General features: G+C 42.4%; 1 protein-coding gene across 8 annotated transcripts in view; it reads left to right on the top strand.

Moving 5' to 3' along the window:
• The window catches only part of LOC139411209 (tight junction protein ZO-2-like), a 155,439-nt gene that overhangs the window by 114,818 nt on the left and 19,334 nt on the right, over positions 1–21,287 (top strand). For 6 of the 8 annotated variants that reach the window (XM_071157186.1, XM_071157185.1, XM_071157187.1 and 3 more), the window contains 6 exons: positions 7,575–7,628; positions 13,672–13,796; positions 13,954–14,056; positions 14,591–15,224; positions 17,186–17,289; positions 17,562–17,715. In XM_071157186.1, the coding sequence (XP_071013287.1) occupies positions 7,575–7,628; positions 13,672–13,796; positions 13,954–14,056; positions 14,591–15,224; positions 17,186–17,289; positions 17,562–17,715 (1,174 nt within the window). Of the gene's footprint in view, positions 1–7,574; positions 7,629–13,671; positions 13,797–13,953; positions 14,057–14,590; positions 15,225–17,185; positions 17,290–17,561; positions 17,716–18,401; positions 18,612–21,287 lie in introns of those variants that run through there. The other 2 variants (XM_071157190.1, XM_071157192.1) reach the window with 1 other exon arrangement.

The following is a 21,287-nucleotide window of genomic DNA, read 5'->3' on the forward strand; positions in this document are numbered from 1 at the left end:
CTGTGTAGAGGTGGATCAGAGAATCACCAGCAGCAAGAGCGACATCATTGATGTATACAGAGAAAAGAGTCGGCCCGAGAATTGAACCCTGTGGCACCCCCATAGAGACTGCTAGAGGTCCTGACAACAGGCCCTCCGATTTGACACACTGAACTCTATCTGAGAAGTAGTTGGTGAACCAGGCGAGGCAGTCATTTGAGAAAAACAAAAGGCTGTTGAGTCTGTCGATAAGAATGTGGTGATTGACAGATTCGAAAGCCTTGGCTAGGTCGATGAATACGGTTGCACAGTATTGTCTTTTATCAATGATATCGTTTTGGACCTTGAGCGTGGCTGAGGTGCACCCATGGCCAGCTCGGAAACCAGATTGCATAGCGGATTTAAGTTTGCCTGCATAAGTCCCCGGCCACTAGAAGTGCTGCTTCTGGATGAGCATTTTTCTTGTTTGCTTATGACCTCATACAGCTCGTTGAGTGCAGTCTTCGTGCCAGCATCGGTTTGTGGTGGTAAATAGACAGCTACCAATAATATAGATGAGAACTCTCTTGGTAGATAGTTTTGCCTACAGTTTATCATGAGTTACTCTACCTCAGGCGAACAGTACCTCGAGACTTCTTTAACACTGGACCAGAGAGGTAATTTTGTTTTTGTATTGGTTCCCCCATCCATGTCTTTAACATAGAACCATACAGTAAAAATAGTGGTTTTGCATCAAAGCCACGATGTATCTTCATGACTGAATTCACGGGTCACCAGTACTATATGTCATGGGTCATTTTAATTCGGTGTGAAAATGGAACAAAAATGTCCATAGATGTTTTTTACAGATTGCAGAAAGAATCTACATTGCCTTCAGAAAGTATTCATACCCCTTTGACTTATTCAACACGTTGTGTTACAGCCTGAATTCAAAATGGATTATATTGAGAGAGAATAATTCTCACTAATCTACACACTATACCCCATAATGACAAAGAGAAAACATGTTTTTTGAAATGTTTGCACATTTATTGAAGAATAAATATTTAAATATTGAATTTACATAAGTTTTCACACCCCTGAGTCAGTACATGTTTGGATCACCTTTGGCAGCGATTACAGCAGTGAGTCTTTCTGGATACATCTCTAAGAGCTTTGCACACCTGGATTTTACAATATATATATATTCTGTACAGGCTATGTTTAGTTTAGTATTGTGGAGTAACTACAGTGTTGTTGATCTATCCTTAGAGTTTCATGACTGTGATAGGAGAAAACTAATTGCTTTAAAGAACCATTGGCCTCATTGTGACATCCCTGAGCGGTTTCCTTCCTTTCCGGCAACTGAATTAGGAAGGACGCCTGTATCTTTGTTGTGACTGGGTGTATTGATACACCATCCAAAGTGTAATTAATATCTTCATCATGCTCAAAGGGACATTCAATGTCTCTTTATTATTTTATCTACCAATAGGTGCCCTTTGCGAGGCATTGGAAAACCTCCCTCGTCTTTGTGGTTGAAACTGTGTTTGAAATTCACTGCTCGACTGAGGGGCCTTACAGATAAAATTGTATGTGTGGGGTACAGATATCAGGTCATCATTGAAAAATCATGTTCAACACTTTATTTTGCACACAGAGTGAGTCAATGCAATTTTATTTTACTCCTGGCCTTATTTATTCAATACATTTCAGCTTTTAATTTTCAAAAATGTATAAAAACACAATTCCACTGACATTATTGGGTATTGTGTGTAGGCCAGTGACACAAACATCTCATTTTAAAATTAGGGCTGTAACCACAAAATGTGGGAAAAGTGGAGATGTGTGAATACTTGCTGAAGTTGATGTATTTTCACAGGGAGTGCCTCGAGATAATATGAAGGTAGTTAAACGGTGTGTGTATGAGTAGCTCTACAATGAGTAGCTCAATGTTACTTCATCCCCTTCTCTGTAGTGTTAACATGCCTACCCTGTGCTAAATAAATCCTACTCTCCCTAACATTAGGAATCTTTGGTGAATGGTCTTAAGTGGAGGCCGACCGATATGGGTTTTTGGGTCCGCCATCGATTTTGATATTTTGGGGGACAAAACCTGCCAATATTGAAACATCTGCCGATATACTGTTTTACATTGACATTTTCTCACAAATTGCCATCCCAAAGAGCAATTGTCCAAGAAATATGCTTGCATTGTTGATTTCCTACATTGTGACAATAATGACACATCATAAGAATGGCCGCAAATGTTCAGATGAGCATGAAATTCCCTTTTTCATCCTATTTATGGAATATCTGTTATCGGTGGAACTAATATATCAGTCGGGCTCTAGTCTTAAGACTTCGATACAAAGTTATACCTCTTTCATACTGTGATGATCAGTATCACATCTACTCTGTATTCAGCTAATATTCAGTAACTCATGTAGTATTGTGATAAGATGATTGTAGTAAAAAACAGATGTATCTGTTAAAGAAGCATCTACTGTTTGAGGAAGATAATATTCTGTAACTTAAGTTGTTATGTTGTGTTAAAGTAGCATTCACTAACTATGTCTGTAATGTTCCGTTCACTAACCGTTAGGGCTGTGTATTGCCAGGGACCTCATGATACGATATTATCACCATACATACCTAGGTGGTGATACGATATGTATTGTGATTCTCATGACTCTAAATGTATTGCGATTTGATATTCCAAAATTATTGCTCACTATACTGTGTTATGTATGTATGAATGTACGCATGTACAGTACGAGTCAAAAGTTTGGACACACCTACTCATTCAAGGGTCTTACTTTATTTTTACTATTTTCTACATTGTAGAATAATAGTGAAGACAAACTATGAAATAACACATATGGAATCACATAGTAACCAAAAAAAGTGTTAAATTAATCAAAATGTATTTAATATTTTAAATTCTTCAAAGTTGCCACCCTTTGCCTTTTCACAGGGAGATCATCCGTTCACCTACTCTGCGTCTCACAAAGACACGGCGGTTGGAACCAAAAATCTCAAATTTGGACTCATCAGACCAAAGACAGATTTCTACCAGTCTAATGTCCATTGCTCGTGTTTCTTGGCCCAAGCAAATCTCTTCTTCTTATTGATGTCCTTTAGTAGTGGTTTCTTTGCAGCAATTCGACCATGAAGGCCTAATTCACGCAGTCTCCTCTGAACAGTTGATGTCGAGATGTGTCTGTTACTTGAACTCTCAAGCATTTATTTGGGCTGCAATTTCTGAGGCTGGTAACTGTAATGAACTTATCCTCTGCAGCAGAGTTAAATCTTGGTCTTTCTTTCCTTGTGGTGGTCCTCATGAGAGCCATAGCGCTTGACATTTTCCGCATTGACTGACTTTCATGTCTTTAAGTAATGACGAACTGTTGTTTATTTTTGCTTATTTGAGCTGTTCTTGCCATAATATGGACTTGGTATTTTACCAAATAGGGCCATCTCCTGTATAGCCCCCCTACCTTGTCACAACACAACTGATTGGCTCAAATGCATTAAGAAGGAAAGAAATTCAAGGCACACCTTTTAATTGAAATGCATTTCAGGCGACTACCTCATGAAGCTGGTTGAGACAATGCCAAGAGTGTGCAAAGCTGTCATCAAGGTGGCTAAAATATACAGTGCCTTGCAAAAGTATTTGGCCCCCTTGAACTTTGCGACCTTTTGCCACATTTCAGGCTTCAAACATAGAGATATAAAACTGTATTTTTTTGTGAAGAATCAACAACAACACAATCATGAAGTGGAACGACATTTATTGGATATTTCAAACTTTTTAACAAATCAAAAACTGAAAAATTGGGCGTGCAAAATTATTCAGCCCCCTTAAGTTAATACTTTGTAGCGCCATCTTTTGCTGCGATTACATCTGTAAGTCGCTTGGGGTATGTCTCTATCAGTTTTGCACATCGAGAGACTGACATTTTTTCCCATTCCTCCTTGCAAAACAGCTCGAGCTCAGTGAGGTTGGATGGAGAGCATTTGTGAACAGCAGTTTTCAGTTCTTTCCACAGATTCTCGATTGGATTCAGGTCTGGACTTTGACTTGGCCATTCTAACACCTGGATATGTTTATTTTTGAACCATTCCATTGTAGAATTTGCTTTATGTTTTGGATCATTGTCTTGTTGGAAGACAAATCTCCGTCCCAGTCTCAGGCCTTTTGCAGACTCCATCAGGTTTTCTTCCAGAATGGTCCTGTATTTGGCTCCATCCATCTTCCCATCAATTTTAACCATCTTCCCTGTCCCTGCTGAAGAAAAGCAGGCCCAAACCATGATGCTGCCACCACCATGTTTGATAGTGGGGATGGTGTGTTCAGCTGTGTTGCTTTTACGCCAAACATAACGTTTTGCATTGTTGCCAAAAAGTTCAATTTTGGTTTCATCTGACCAGAGCACCTTCTTCCACATGTTTGGTGTGTCTCCCAGGTGGCTTGTGGCAAACTTCAAACGACACTTTTTATGGATATCTTTAAGAAATGGCTTTCTTCTTGCCACTCTTCCATAAAGGCCAGATTTGTGCAATATACGACTGATTGTTGTCCTATGGACAGAGTCTCCCACCTCAGCTGTAGATCTCTGCAGTTCATCCAGAGTGATCATGGGCCTCTTGGCTGCATCTCTGATTAGTCTTCTCCTTGTATGAGCTGAAAGTTTAGAGGGACGGCCAGGTCTTGGTAGATTTGCAGTGGTCTGATACTCCTTCCATTTCAATATTATCGCTTGCACAGTGCTCCTTGGGATGTTTAAAGCTTGGGAAATCTTTTTGTATCCAAATCTGGCTTTAAACTTCTTCACAACAACATCTCGGACCTGCCTGGTGTGTTCCTTGTTCTTCATGATGCTCTCTGCGCTTTTAACGGACCTCTGAGACTATCACAGTGCAGGTGCATTAATACGGAGACTTGATTACACACAGGTGGATTGTATTTATCATCATTAGTCATTTAGGTCAACATTGGATCATTCAGAGATCCTCACTGAACTTCTGGAGAGAGTTTGCTGCACTGAAAGTAAATGGGCTGAATAATTTTGCACACCCAATTTTTCAGTTTTTGATTTGTTAAAAAAGTTTGAAATATCCAATTAATGTCGTTCCACTTCACGATTGTGTCCTACTTGTTGTTGATTCTTCACAAAAAAATACAGTTTTATATCTTTATGTTTGAAGCCTGAAATGTGGCAAAAGGTCGCAAAGTTCAAGGGGGGCACTGTATGTTGATTTGTTTAACACTTTTTTGGTTACCACAGTATATGATTCCATATGTGTTATTTCATAGAAGAATATAGTAAAAAAATAAAAATAAAAAAACTTGAATAAGTAGGTGTGTCCAAACTTTTGACTGGTACTATATATATATATATATTTATATTACATTAAAATATTACATAAAAATACAAATGAATACTTAGAGTCAAAGTATCGATACAATATCATCCAAAATATTTTTTTTCCTCATCACTATTCGATACTGTGATTTGATGTTCTAAACATATTGCTCACTAATGTTATATGGCTAATGCAGAGAGACAGAGAGCATGACACAATTAGTTTTGGTCAGTAATGGCTAGGGCTGTGACAATTATGCAATATTGGGTAACGATGAATTGTCATGCAAATTGCTACGACATGAATACAACACAGCTTTGGTGACAACCATGTCTCAAAAACAAATGGTTTTGACTGCTTGCAAGTTTTGGAAATGAAGCTTCTCCTTCCGACCGTGCTGTTCTGCTTGTAAAATGATTACAAACTTTACACTTAGTGTAAAAAAAAAAAGAACTGCTAAACTATATTTACTTTAATATAACGTTAAAAGGTTTTTTATTTATTTAACCTTTATTTAACTAGGCAAGTCAGTTAAGAATAGGTTCTTATTTACAATGACAGCCTACAGGGAACGGCGGGTTAACTGCCTTGTTCAGGGGCAGAACAACAGATTTTTACCTTGGGGATTCGATCCAGCAAGCTTTCGGTTACTGGCCCAACGCTCTAACCACTAGGCTACCTGCCACCCCGGTATATTCAAGTTGAATCCCCACTTCTCCGAAAATGAATGTATTATGACGCAAAAAATTGTTGGCGATTATTGTCCATAATTATCATTTACACAATTATACAATAAAAGTCTCACTATTTAAAAATAAGATGGAGAACAAGCTATAGGATGAAAAAACAGAGTTTTGGTGCTGGTAACTAGCTTTCGCTAAATTGATTTTTATTTTTTTATTTTATTTTACCAATCAATACTAGGAGTCAAAGTATGAATAAACTCAGCAAAAAAAGAAATGTCCCCTTTTCAGGACCCTGTCTTACAAAGATAATTCGTAAAAATCCAAATAACTTCACAGATCTTCATTGTAAAGGGTTTAAACGCCTAAGACAGCGCTACAGGGAGACAGGACGGACAGCTGATTGTCCTCGCAGTGGCAGACCACGTGTAACAACACCTCCACAGGATCGGTACATCCGAACATCACACCTGCGGGACGGGTACAGGATGGCAACAACTGTCCGAGTTACACCAGGAACGCACAATCCCTCCATCAGTGCTCAGACTGTCCGCAATAGGCTGAGAGAGGCTGGACTGAGGGTTTGTAGGCCTGTTGTAAAGGCAGCTCCTCACCAGACATCACTGGCAACAACGTCGCCTATGGGCACAAACCCACCGTCGCTTGACCAGACAGGACTGGCAAAAAGTGCTCTCCACTGACGAGTCGCGGTTTTGTCTCACCAAGAGTGATGTTCGGATTCACGTTTATCGTCGAAGGAATGAGCATTTCACCGAGGCCTGTACTCTGGAGGGGGATCGATTTAGAGATAGAGGGTCCGTCATGGTCTTGGGCGGTGTGTCACAGCATCATCGGACTGAGCTTGTTGTCATTGCAGGCAATCTCAATGCTGTGCGTTACAGGGAAGACATCCTCCTCCCTTATGTGGTACCCTTCCTGCAGGCTCATCCTGACATGACCCTCCAGCATGACAATGCCACCAGCCATACTGCTCGTTCTGTGCGTGATTTCCTGCAAGATAGGAATGTCAGTGTTCTGCCATGGCCAGCGAAGAGCCCGGATCTCAATCCCATTGAGCACTTCTGGGAACTGTTGGATCGGAGGGTGAGGGCTAGGTCCATTCCCCCCAGAACTATCTGGGAACTTGCTGGTGCCTTGGTGGAAGAGTGGGGTAACATCTCACAGTAAGAACTGGCAAATCTGGTGCAGTCCATGAGGAGGAGATGCACTGCAGTAATTAATGCAGCTGATGGCCACACCAGATGCTGACTGTTACTTTTGATTGTGACCCCCCCCCCCCCCCTTTGTTCAGAGACACATTATTCCATTTCTGTTAGTCACATGTCTGTGGAACTTGTTCAGTTTATGTCTCAGTTGCTGAATTCTTGTGTTGTTCATACAAATATTTACACATGTTAAGTTTGCTGAAAATAAATGCAGTTGACAGTGAGAGGACGTTTCTTTTTTTGCTGAATTTATAATATAGTCTGAAATAATACTGCATTATGTAACTATCTATTTTTTCCCCCCATCACTACTAACTGTTTTGTTCTCGGTCCACAGAGCTCAGGAATGGAGGAGACTGTTTGGGAGCAGTACACTGTGAACCTACAGAGGGTGAGTTGAACTCTCTCTCTCTGTCTATAGACTGCATTCTGGAAATATTCACACCCCTTTACTTTTTCACAAAAAAATGTACGTTACAGCCTCATTCTAAAATGTATTACAAAAAAAAGGTTTTCTCATCAATCTACACACAATACTCCATAATGACAAAGCGAAAACACCTTATTTACGTAAGTATTTAAATCCTTTGCTATGAGATTTGAAATTGAGCCAGGTGCATCCTGTTTCCATTGATCATGCTTGATGTTTCTTCAACTTGATTGGAGTCCACTTGTGGTAAATTTAATTGATTGGACAGGATTTGGAAAGGCACACACCTGTCTATTTAAGGTCCCACAGTTGACAGTGCATGTCAGCAAAAACCAAGCCATGAGGTTAAAGGAATTGTCCGTAGAGCTCCGAAACAGGATTGTGTTGAGGCACAGATCTGGGGAAGCGTACCAACCCATTTCTGCAGCATTGAATTTCCCACAAATACAGTGGCCTTCATCATTCTTAAATGGAAGAAGTTTGGAACCACCAAGACTCTTCCCGAGAGCTGGCCACCCGGCCAAACTGAGCAATAAGGGGAGAAGGGCCTTGGTCAGGGAGGTGGTCAAGCTCTGACAGAGTTCCTTTGTGGAGATGGGAGAAACTTCCAGAAGGACAACCATCTCTGCAGTACTCCACCAATCAGGCCTTTATGGTAGAGTGGCCAGACGGAAGCCACTCCTCAGTAAAAGGCACATGACAGTCCGCTTGGAGTTTGCAAAAAGGCACCTAAAGGACTCTCAGACCATAAGAAATATGATTCTCTGGTCTGATGAAACCAATATTGAACTCTTTGGCCTGAATGCCAACTGTCACGTCTGGGGGAAACCAGGCACCATCCCTACAGTGAAGCATGGTGGTGGCATTATCATGCTGTGTGGATGCTTTTCAGTGGCAGGGACTGGGAAACTAATAATGATCGAGGTATAGATGAACGGAGCAAAGTACAGAGAGATCCTTGATGAAAACCTACTCCAGAGTGCTCATGACCTCAGACTGGGGCCAAGGTTTACCTTCCAACAGGACAACGATCCAAACCACACAGCCAAGACAACGCACAAGTGGCTTTGGGACAAGTCTCTGAATGTCCTTGAGTGGCTCAGCCAGAGCCCGGACTTGAACCTGATCTAACATCTCTAGAGAGACCTGAAAATAGCTGTGTAGCGACGCTCCCCATCCAACCTGACAGAGCTTGAAAATCTGCAGAAAAGACTGGGAAAATTCCCCAAATACAGGTGTGCCAAGCTAGCAGCTTCATACCCAAGAAGACTTGAGGCTGTAATTGCTGCCAATTTCAACAAAGTACTGAATAATATGTAAATGCGATATTTCCGATTTTTGCAAACATTTCTAAACCTATTTTTGCTTTGTCGTTTTGGGGTATTGTGTGTAGATTGATGAGGGGAAAAAATGTAATCCATTTTAGAATAAGGCTGTAACATAACAAAAGTCAAGGGGTCTGAATACTTTCCGAATGCTCTATATATTTCTCTGTGTGTGTGTGTGTTGTGTGTGTTGTGTGTGTTGTGTGTGCGCGAGAGAGAGACTACAAAGGGGTAGTTAACCTGTGACTTTTACATGTACTGGCCCTGGATTTCTCCTATGGTCTCTCCCCAGTGGAGGTTCACAGTATAGTGTGTGTGTGTGTGTGTGGTGTTTTGCCTTTGCCATCAGCAAAGGACCATAGCAGGTGAGTTTATTCCATTTGAAACCAGAACAAAAAAAACACCCTGATTTTGGTGATTTTCATTAAAAGTAATCATAGAATTGTCCTTTGAAAGAAGGTTTGTCGACATATTTGACATTTGTATTTGTATCTGAAAGTGTAATTGACAATAATTGATTGAGGTTGGCATATTTATGACATGTTGGCCTTACCCAGGACTCCTTTAAAGGTAATGAACAGTCAAAATCATGTTTTCATGAAATTGGATGATATTTGAAGGAAACCAGATCAAAGTATGATGACCAAAGTATGAATAATGACTGTTGCTTCTACATTGATAAAGTTTGATCATAAAGTTACTGGTCATCTCCCCCATGTCAAGCACTTGGATTCATTATTAAGGGGACACCGTGACATCACCTTAACTCTAATTTTAATAGACCAATAGTCTAGCAACCTTTCAGTTTCTGGCCCAATGCTCTAACCACTAGGCTACCTGCCGCTCTATATTCCCTATATGGTAGTGCACTTCTATAGTAAATGGGGTGCCATTTGGGAAGCAGCCTGTTTGTTGTTGATCTGATAAGGTTGATTAAACGTTGATCCTATCTACTACAGTCAGTGAGCACAGAGACATCCTCTCCCCTGGGGATACTGTGTCTGACTGGAGGCTTCAGTAAAGGGAGTTGAGAGATGCACATACACGCATGCATGCACGCATGCGTATTTCTCGCACACACACACGGTGAGAGCTAGGGCTGGGCGGTATATATACCGTATTTGACTCTATACACCGGTATTTATGCACGGACCGGTTTGGGTTTTTACTTTCTCTGTGCAGCTTTCCACACAGACCTAATCCCACCCCGTCACTCAAGGAACGCATTTGTTGTTGCTTGACCACGAGACACTTTCACTTCCAACAATGCTGATGACAACGATGTTGTTTCCACTTAATATAAATCCACAAGCATTCTATAATTACAATATTAGTTTGTGTTTCTTACATCTACAAACAGCTAGTTTGTATTTTTAAGCTAAATCGTGTTGGCTAGCTGGCTAGCTAACTAGCTAATAAAAGTACTGAGTTGGAGCAAACGTAGCTAGCTAATACAGCCTGATACCAGTACTGGTGGAGGCTAAAATCAGCATGTTGTTTGTGCAACAGTATCTTCTAAATCAAAGAGGAATAGGCGAAGCATGATTATGTTAGCTATATCAATAAGTATTTAATGTAGTCAAAGATTATAGGGTCCCCTAGGAAACACTGAACATCACTTGGGTTCCTAACCTGTCACAATAACTCGTCCGTGGCATTTTCATTAGTTGTCATGTCAAACAACACTGTATTCAAAGTGCCCACTATTATTTTTATTGTAACTATAGAATTATAATGAAAATTCCATTTCCATGATTCCAAAAGTTCACCCAAGTGTTTTGATCTAAATCGCAATTGCAACATTTGGTTAAAAATAAGGCCTAGTATTTTTGCCCATATCGTGGCAGTGTGGAAATTATCTCAAATGCAGGAAATGCAGAAAATGCAGATTTTTTTTTTTAGGGTGAAGTTGAATTGAACAGTATAAAATAATTTAGAATGTATGTGTTGCCACCCAAGGGTCACACACTACACATAAAGCAAATGTATAACTATTATTAATCAAAAACATAAAATAGCATCAAATACCGTCAAAAATTTGAAAAATACCATATGATATGATATTTTGGCCACATTGCCCAGCCCAAGTGAGAGCCAACATAAACCAGAGAGATAACAGGACAAGAAAGAATGGTCCTTTGGAGTAAGTATTGTTCACATATATTCAACATTTTTATCTAAAAGCATAAATGAGAAATAATAATTATGACGTTTTGGCCTTACCCAGGCCTCCTTAAGCCTCCACAATGGTGTTATATGAAGCTTTACTGCTTGCTCTGCACTATGGGTAGTGTTTTTATTTTTTTTTAAAAATTGACATTCATTTATGAATATTGAACCATATCAATATGAATAATATTTTGCAAATGTTTTAATATACTATATTATAAACTCAGCAAAAAAAGAAACGTCCTCTCACTGTCAACTGTGTTAATTTTCAGCAAACTTAACATTTGTATGAACATAATAAGATTCAACAAATGAGACAGACATGTGACTAACCGAAATGGAAGAATGTGTCCCTGAACAAAGGGGGGGTCAAAATCAAAAGTAACAGTCAGTATCTTGTGTGGCCACCAGCTGCATTAAGTACCCCAGTGCATCTCCTCCTCATTGACTGCGCCAGATTTGCCAGTTCTTTCTGTGGGATGTTACCCCACTCTTTCACCAAGGCACCTGCAAGTTCCCGGACATTTCTGGGGAGACTGGCCCTAGCCCTCACCCTCCGATCCAACAGGTCCCAGATGTGCTCAATGGGATTGAGATCCGGGCTCTTCGTCGGCCATGGCAGAACACTGACATTCCTGTCTTGCAGGAAATCACGCACAGAACAAGCAGTATGGCTGGTGGCATTGTCATGCTTGGAGGGTCATGTCAGGATGAGCCTGCACAACAAGCTGAGACCGATGATGCTGTGACACACCGCCACAGACCTTGATGGACCCTTCACTTCCAAATCGATCCCGCTCCAGAGTACAGGCCTCGGTGTAACGCTCATTCCGTCTACGATAAACACGAATCCGACCATCATCTCTGGTGAGACAAAACCGCGATTCGTCAGTGAAGAGCACTTTTTGCCAGTCCTGTCTGGTCCAGCGGCGGTGGGTTTGTGCCCATAGGCTACTTTGTTGCTGGTGATGTCTGGTGAGGACCTGCCTTACAACAGGCCTGCAAGCCTTCAGTCCAGCCTCTCTCAGCCTATTGCGGACAGTCTTGAGCACTGATGGAGGGATTGTGCGTTCCTGGTGTAACTCAGGCAGTTGTTGCTGCCATCCTGTACCTGTCCCGCAGGTGTGATGTTTGGATGTACCGATCCTTTTCAGGTGTTGTTACACGTGGTCTGCGAGGACGATCAGCTGTCCATCCTGTCTCCCTTTGGCGTCTCACAGTATGGACATTGCAATTTATTGCCCTGGCCACATCTGCAGTCCTCATGTCTCCTTGCAGGATGCCTAAGGCACGTTCACGCAGATCTTTCTTTTTGTGTTTTTCAGAGTCAGTAGAAAGGCCCCTTTAGTGTCCTAAGTTTTCTAACTGACCTTAATTGCGTACCGTCTGTAAGCTGTTAGTTTCTAGTAACCGTTAAGATCTGTGAAGTTATTTTTATTTTTACGAATTATCTTTGAAAGACAGGGTCCTGAAAAAGGGACCTTTTTTGCTGAGTTTATTTGCCACACTAAGGAGGTAAGTGCTGTTAGGGGAAACCACATCTCTGACTAAAACCCTGCTCTCCGTATCCCCCGTGTGTGTGTGTGTGTGTGTGTGTGTGTGTGTGTGTGTGTGTGTGTGTGTGTGTGTGTGTGTGTGTGTGTGTGTGTGTGTGTGTGTGTGTGTGTGTGTGTGTGTGTGTGTGTGTGTGTGTGTGTGTGTGTGTGTGTGTGTGTGTGTGTTACTCCTCCTACAATGCATCTTCCTTTTGCTTCCCCTTTGATGGCCAAGAGCTCCAAGGTTGACCTGCTTTCTCTATATTTCAATCCCTCTCTCACGTTCATGCTCTCTCGCTTTCACTCTCTCTATCTCTATTCCTCTCTCTTTCTCTATCCCTCTCTCTTTTGGTGGGAGATTTGTCATGTCTACTAGTTGGACGTGACTGTTTTCTTGCTAGAGCGAGTGTGTGCGCACGTGATTGTTTTCTATCCGTCTTGCACTGCTCTCCTGGTCTCTTTCCTTCTCTCCCCCACTCTCCCTCCGCTATGTCCCTCTAAACCTGTGGGTTGTGATACATGTGTCTTTCAGGGCAGAGAATGTTAGAGCCAAATTGGAAACACAAGCTGTCTGCTCCACCCTCCTCCCTCGCCTCACCAACCGATCTCCTCCCATCTTTCCCATCTATGTGGTTGTCGTCAACCCTTCAACCCAGCCAGTGTGTGTGTGTGTGTGTGTGTGTGTGTGTGTCTGTGTGTGTGTGTGTGTGTGTGTGTGTCTGTGTGTGTGTCTGTGTGTCTGTCTGTGTGTCTGTCTGTGTGTCTGTCTGTGTCTGTCTGTGTGTCTGGCTGTCTGTCTCAACCCATTTGTTTGTCTGACCTCCCAATCCCCTGTCCAATATCAACTCTATATCTTTCCATTGCCCAACCCCCAGCTTAATTGTCTGTCTGTCTCTGTCCCTCACTCTCTCTCTCTTTCTCTCTGTCTCTCTCTCTTTCTCTTTGTCTCTCTATGTCTATGTATCCTGCATGCAGGACTCCAAGATGGGGTTTGGTATCGCTGTGTCGGGGGGGCGGGACAACCCCAACGTGGAGAATGGCGAGATGTCAATCATCGTGTCAGATGTCTTGCAGGGAGGACCAGCTGATGGACTACTGTTGTACGTTACACTGTTTTGTCTCCAAATCAGTACAGATGAAAGAAAGGAAGGACACAATGAGAGGAAGCCATTTTAGACTATTTAGGTGCGCCCCTAGAACCCTTTTATTTTAGGTTTTGTGTGAACTGTGTGTTGTGTTTGTTGTTTCCCTCCCCAGTGAAAATGACCGTGTGATCCAAGTCAACTCCATCCTCATGGACAACGTGCCTCATTCCTTCGCTGTGCAGCAGCTACGCAAATGTGGGAAGACCGCCAAGATAGTGAGTATCACTGTAGTTTGTTAGATTGCAGGAAGGAAGCCAACTGAAGAAGGTTGGCAACAATGGCCAATTGTTCAAGAGATTTGTGTTCTTCCATTGGCAATTAGATGGATCATATAATATTAATATAGGCCAGACTTGGAAAAATAGATTTTCATACCAATGATATAATGGTTGACCAGACTTGACCAGAGATGATTTAGCCCAGCAGTTAAAAAAAGTTAACCAGACAAGTTCAGCTAGTTCTAGCAGTGTGACAGTGGAGCACCATACAGACAGCCACAATACTGCCGAGCAAGGTGTTTTACACTCCAATGAGCTGAGCTCATTCTTTCCAGGTGATGCTCCTTTAACACTGCACAGCCAAAAATAATCTTACTAACCTTACTGTCATGGCCTCTGCTCCTGCCCCGCCTCTGCTCCAGGTTCGGTGTGTGTGTCTCACGGGTGTGTTAACTAATGCGATCCTTTCGATCAAAATGCTGCAGTCTAGTGTTCAGCCTCTATGTGTGTGTGTGTGTGTGTGTGTCCCAGACGGTGAAGAGACCTCGGAAGGTGGCTCTCCACTCCCTGAAACACCCTCCCTCCCCTGGTGCCGAGAGTCGAGACTTCGGCTCCACCCGCTACTACGATGCCGATGACAACCAGAGCGACAGTGGCTGGCATCGTGGCAATGGTGGTCCTGGTTACAACCGCGAGCCTCGCGACCTCACCCCCGACAACAAGAGCTACCTGGACCCCAACTACGGCAGCCGTGGTAACCGGGGGAGAAGCCGGGGGAGGAGCAAAGAGAGGGCGTCGCCAAGCCCAGAGCCTCACCACGACAACAGCAGTGGGCGGGCCTTGGACCGGGAGCCGCCCAGTCCAGAGAGGCCACAGTATTCACGGGAACGCAGCCGGGGGAGGAGCATGGACCGGGAGAGACGAGGGGGAGGAGGAAGTCCAGGTGGGAGGAGCTACAGCCGGGGAGACAGCTATGAGCGAGGAGGGGGGAGGTATGGGGATGGGGGAGGTACCGGGGGGAGGATGGTGAAGAGTAAAAGTAGAGACAACCTCCGTGAGCCGCCCCGTTCGCCCTCTCCTGACCTCCCCCGAGGAGGAGCTGGAGACCTGGAACCCCTGGAGAAACCTGTTAACGTCCTGCTGGTCAAGAACAGACCCAACGAAGGTGAGAAGCTGTGATCAATGATTTTTTTAATTGCCGAGATTAGCCAATTTAGGCATGACATACCAGCAACAGGCGCTGACACTGCACATCCAAGTATATCTAACCAAATAATGAAAGACAAGCATCGTAATTTTGAATTCCGTAAAGTGAGTGTGGAAGAGATATAAAAGAATATCAACAATGACAAGCCACCAGTGTCTGACAACTTGTATGGAAAATAGCGGACGATATTGCCACTAACATAAATGACTGATGATTGACTGAGAGAAATTGATAATAAGATTGTTTTGTTTTGTTCGACTTCATTGCGACTTTTGACATTTAATGATCATTAGTCTGCTGCTGGAAAAACGTGTGTTATGGCTTTACACCCCCTGCTATATTGTGAATAAAGAGTTACCTGTCTAACAGAACACAGAGGGTGTTCTTTATTGGAAGCCTCTCCAACATAATCAAGGTAGAATCAGGAATTCACAAGGGCAGCTGTCTAGGCCCCTTACTTTTTCAGTCTTTACTAACGACATGCCACAAGCTTTTAGTAAAGCCGGTGTGTCTATGTATAACTCTATAACACTATATACACGTCAGCTACTACAGCGACTGAAATGACCGCAACACTTAACGAAGAGTTGCAGTTAGTTTCAGAATGGGTGGCAAGGAATAAGTTAGTCCTAAGTATTTCAGAAACTAAAAGCATTGTATTTGGGACAAATCATTCACTAAACCCTAAACCTCAATTAAATATTGTAATAAATAATGTTGAGGTGACTAAACTGCTTGGAGTTACCCTGGATTGTAAACTGTCATGGCCAAAACATATTGAAACAATAGTAGCTAAGATGGGGAGAAGTCTGTCCATAATAAAGCACTGCTCTACCTTAACAGCACAATCAACAAGGCAGGTCCTACAGGCCCTGGTTTTGTCGCACCTGGACTACTGTTCAGTTGTGTGGTCAAGTGCCACAAAGAGGGACTGCCTGCAAATGGCTCAGGACAGGGCAGTAAGGCTGGCCCTTGGATGTACACAGAGAGCTAACATTAATAATATGCATGTCAATCTCTCCTGGCTCTAAGTGGAGGAGAGATTAACTTCATCACTACTTGTATTTGTGAGAGGTATTCACATATTGAATGCAGCGAACTGTCTATTTGAACTACTGGCACACAGCTCGGACACCCATGCATACCCCACAAGACATGCCACCAGAGGTCTCTTCACAGTCCCCAAGTCCAGAACAGACTATAGAAGGAACACAGTACTACATAGAACCATGACTACATGGAACTCTATTCCACATCAAGTAACTGATGCCAGCAGTAAAAATTGATTTAAAAAAACAGATAAAAATACACCTTATGGAACAGCAGGGGCTGTGAAGCAACACAAACATAGACACAGACACATGCATATACACACACGCGATAACATACGCATTTACACACACGTACAAATTGATTTTTTTGTTGTAGATATGTGGTAGTGGAGTAGGGGCCTGAGGGCACACAGTGTTTTGTGAAATCTGTTGTGAATGTATTGTAATGTTTTTAAAATTGTTTAACTGCCTTAATTTTGCTGGACACCAGGAAGAGTAGCCTGCTGCCTTGGCAGAATCTAATGGGGAACCATAATAAATACAATTACAAATCATGTCTGGTTCTTTACAATAAGTGGTCGCCCTTAAGAAGGGATGTTGTGCACAGGAAGGAGGGAGCTTATGAATGACAGAGTCCCAAATGGCACCCTATTGCCTACTGTGTATAGTGTATAGTGCAATACATTTGACCAGGGCACATTTGGGACACAGAAAATATTTACTGCTTTGATCTGGAAGGGTCTGTTTTTATTTGTGCTGTAAGGTTGCAAGGTCAGAGGTGAACGTGGTTTTAAGGTCAGGCTGTGTATATTCGTTCTCTGGTTGCCGCAGCTATGTGTGTGTGTGTGTGTGTTTATGTGTTTCTAGAGTATGGTCTGCGTCTGGGCAGTCAGATATTCATCAAGGAGATGACCAGTACAGGACTGGCTGCCAAGGACGGAAACCTACAGGAGGGAGACATTATCCTCAAGGTAATATACCACACACACACACACACACACACACACTTAATATCTTGTTCTCTCCTTTACACGCACATACACTCTCAATGTAAGTTCAATCGGTCGTCGTTGGCATGGCTACAAAGAAGGATGCTGCCAAAGAGGAACATTTTAAATCCTCTCTCTCACCAAACTGTCAAATCACTACTCATCTAACACTCATTTACACTAATCTCATTTCTCCTTCTCTCTCTCTCCTGTCCTCTCCTCTCCCATCTCGCTCCTCTTCTCCCTCGCTCCAGATCAATGGGACAGTAACAGAGAACCTGTCTCTGAACGATGCAGGGAAGCTCATAGAGAAGTCTAGAGGAAAACTCCAACTGGTCGTCCAGAGAGACCGCCGCCAGATCCTCATCCGTATCCCTCCCCTCGTAGACTCCGACTCCGAACCTGATGGTGAGTGAGGGCTACAGTGCGTGTTAGTGTTCTCTGCTCCCCTGCACTTACAGATCATTGATCACTGTACTGTATAGTGTTGCCAAGTCTAGTTTGTAACACTATACAGTGATCATGAAAACCAGCACCATTCTTTGGCTCAAAACTGGGTCTTTCACAAGTATGAATAGGTCAAATCACTTCAGTTGATGTAGTAGTGTACATTACATTTGACACTGATCAGTTTAGGATTTAGGTGAAGATATCTAAGTTTGATTTCAATAGAAAACGATATTCAAAAGTATCCAATGGCATTATTTCAACATTCCTCCAGAGTAGACAGCCACCAACTCAGGCCACGGCCCTGTTGCAGTAAAAATATCTGGCATTCAACGGGTTAAAAATACAAATGGGACACGAAATTGGAAAGTCTCATGTTTCTGCTTGCAGCTGCCATATCGCACACACACAGAGGTTATAGAGTCCATTCTTAGTTGACTTAATGTTCTTAATGTACAGACAGGACATAGTGACCTAAAGTGGTTCATTACTAGCCTAAGTACGCTATTTAAGGGTAAACATTTTGGACGTTTACTCTCATACTAGGAAGTTAAACAGACCATGAGTATAAAGTATTGACAACAAAAATAGATTTCCTCAATCGTAACCTACAAAAGAGAAATTCTTTTTTGTCTTCTCTCTTCCAGATAAAATGTCATTCTTTTAGATGAAGGACCACCCAAGAGAGTCACAACAGTAATGTTTGCATTGGTTGCCTTTAAACTGTAAAAATGAACTCTGCCAACCACTACACTACTACAAGTTGTAAAGCTTTTACACTTTGCACTTCCTTTTTTGCTGTTAAACTTTAACTTTTTAATATTTTCCTAAAAACCAATAAAATATTTTAATCACTATCTATTTTGCACTGTGTGATTTATTAAGGACAGTAGGTTGAATAATGCCAATGGAACAAATATCTATTTTTTTTTACTGTACATTTAGTAAAAATATTTTACTGTGGTTTTAGTTGTACTTAAAAGTTCACGCAGTACAAGCTTTGTACCACTTTAAGTGATTGTTTTACTCTATCTATAGCTTTGATACATATTTGAGCGTATTCTGTCATTAGTAAACACATACCACAACTTAGAGAAGGGGTACAAACTTAGCTACATTTCAATTACAAATAAGATTTGGAATTGCGTGAAAAACCGTGTCTTGTACAGTATAAGTGGGTACGATTACTGCATCATTATAACCATTGTAACAACATATTAATATTCTTCTTTCAGTATTAACAGGAGTTGAACACTAGGATTTTAGTGAATAATTGTCAGTATTTTAACCCATAGTTTAACATACAACATTGCCATTTCATACAAAGTATTATTTTCATTTTCAGGGCTAATCATTAACATTACAGACATGGTATCCTCCTGTCATTGTGACGGTATGTGTGATAAACTGATCTCAGGCCAGCCTATGAAAACAAACCTGATTTCCGTGCCTGTCTCCTGTCACGGCAAACCAGCTCTGATAGGCGGATTACCAGGAAGTAGTGGGTGGCTGAAGGCAGGGAATAGGAGGGCAGTTGAGGATTTGGATAGAGAACAGAGAAGAACATGATCACTGGCTGACCCACTTACTGCCTGCATCCTTACTGCCTTGTCTCCTCATAAACCATTCGTTTTGGATGAGGTCTTTCAGTAAATTCCTTATTCCACTATTATCTAGAAACCCCTCCACATAAACTAAACATCCCGACGCCACTACTTTCTCACCCCACCCCTCCATATAATCCAGTTGAGATTGTCGGGATGGGATGGGGAGGGGTCCTGGAGGACCTGTGCCTCTGAGACCGTAATCTCAACCCTTACTCTAAAGTACCCTGCGTGCTTTCCCTCCGGAGTTAAAACCTTCCGACTGTTATTTCTCTTTTAGCTTGGTTTGTTTATATCTCTCTTTCCTCCCATGCCAAAGTCCTAGCCGCCCAGCCTGTGCCCCTGCCAGTGCCTCTGCCAGTACTCTGATTAAAGAGGGGGGGGGGGGGGGGGAGCAGGGAAAGCAGAGAGGGGAGGGGGCAGCGCACACAGTACAAAAACAGACCACTCTGTTCAGTACATATTAACAAACAGACCCTCAATCTAACAAACAGACCCTCCGCTACACAACTGAGGGTATACGCAGGTACAGTATACACCATATAACCACTTTTTTGTGGGCATTGCGTATACTCACTTCTTAATCCCTGTGCTGCTTATCAAAGTATTGTAGTGGAGGTATACACTGTATCAATTAATATGACTGATAGAACAAATCAGAATGTTTAGCTTAAAATGTTGAGAAACTTTTATTTATGTTTTAAGCATGCAAATGTTTCAAAATTAAAGGGGGGGTCTGATACTGTACATGTGAATTTCTGACTCAGTTGATAGTCTCATATATCTATTTCAATAATAGGCCAACTATTAAACATTTGCACAGTACTGCTTGGGTTGGCCTGGGACATTCGGTTGTCACTGTTTTTAAATTTTTCACACAAGGCGTTTGGGAAATATTGGGCAAAATTTGAGCATACCCACTTCTCCAGGCAACACTACATCACTGCACACACACGTGCACACCGGCTAAACCAACCAACCAATCAACTAGCTGTGCTCATTTTTACCTGTTTGTGGCTTTCATGTTTCGATGTTTCAATCCACCCGTCAATAAGCCCGCCTGTGACTGTATGTGTGGCTCTCCTGCTGGAAATATACCATCTGCTGTTATGAGAGGCATGTCTGTCTGTTCAGCCGTCTGTCAGTCTGTCTGTCTACCTCGGTGTCTGTCTGAAGTTCTTTACAGGAGCTGAGGAGTGTTGATGCAACAGGATCATGCACTTTCAGATGCAACACCACCACTCACAGTAACGACTTCCCTCGCCACTCCCTCCCTCTATCGCTCTCTTTCTTTCTCCTTGGCTATCGCTCCTTCACTCCCTCCCTCTATCGCTCCTTCACACCCTCGCTCTATCGCTCTCTTTCTTTCTCCTTTGCTATCGCTCCTTCACTCCCTCGCTCTATCGCTCTCTTTCTCCTTTGCTATCGCTCCTTCACTCCCTCCCTCTATCGCTCCTTCACTCCCACCCTCTATCGCTCTCTTTCTTTCTCCTTGGCTATCGCTCCTTCACTCCCTCCCTCTATCGCTCTCTTTCTTTCTCCTTTGCTATCGCTCCTTCACTCCCTCGCTCTTATGGTCTTTTTCCCTCCATATTTCCATCAATCTCCCTCTCTCCCCTCTCTCTCCCTGATGAGGACCATGGAGTCATCACTTTTTCCCCTCCACTGCTCTTCACTAGACCACCACGTGTTACAGTAACAGTCTGTCTCAATGACTAACTGTAATTTAATTTATAGAGATGTAATGGACTGTCCCAAGGAAACATCACCATGGTCGGCCCCACTAACAAATTCACTTAAATCACTTTTTAATTGAACAATTAAATGTGAAAAATGTATTTGGTAATGGTGTGAGACTGAATATACTGCTACGCCTGAGACAGTGCTAAAGCCATAGAGCTATGGGGGAATAGTTTAGGGCCCAGAGTT

The sequence above is a fragment of the Oncorhynchus clarkii genome, chromosome 6 (genome assembly GCF_045791955.1).
Source record: "Oncorhynchus clarkii lewisi isolate Uvic-CL-2024 chromosome 6, UVic_Ocla_1.0, whole genome shotgun sequence".
Taxonomy (NCBI): domain Eukaryota; kingdom Metazoa; phylum Chordata; class Actinopteri; order Salmoniformes; family Salmonidae; genus Oncorhynchus; species Oncorhynchus clarkii.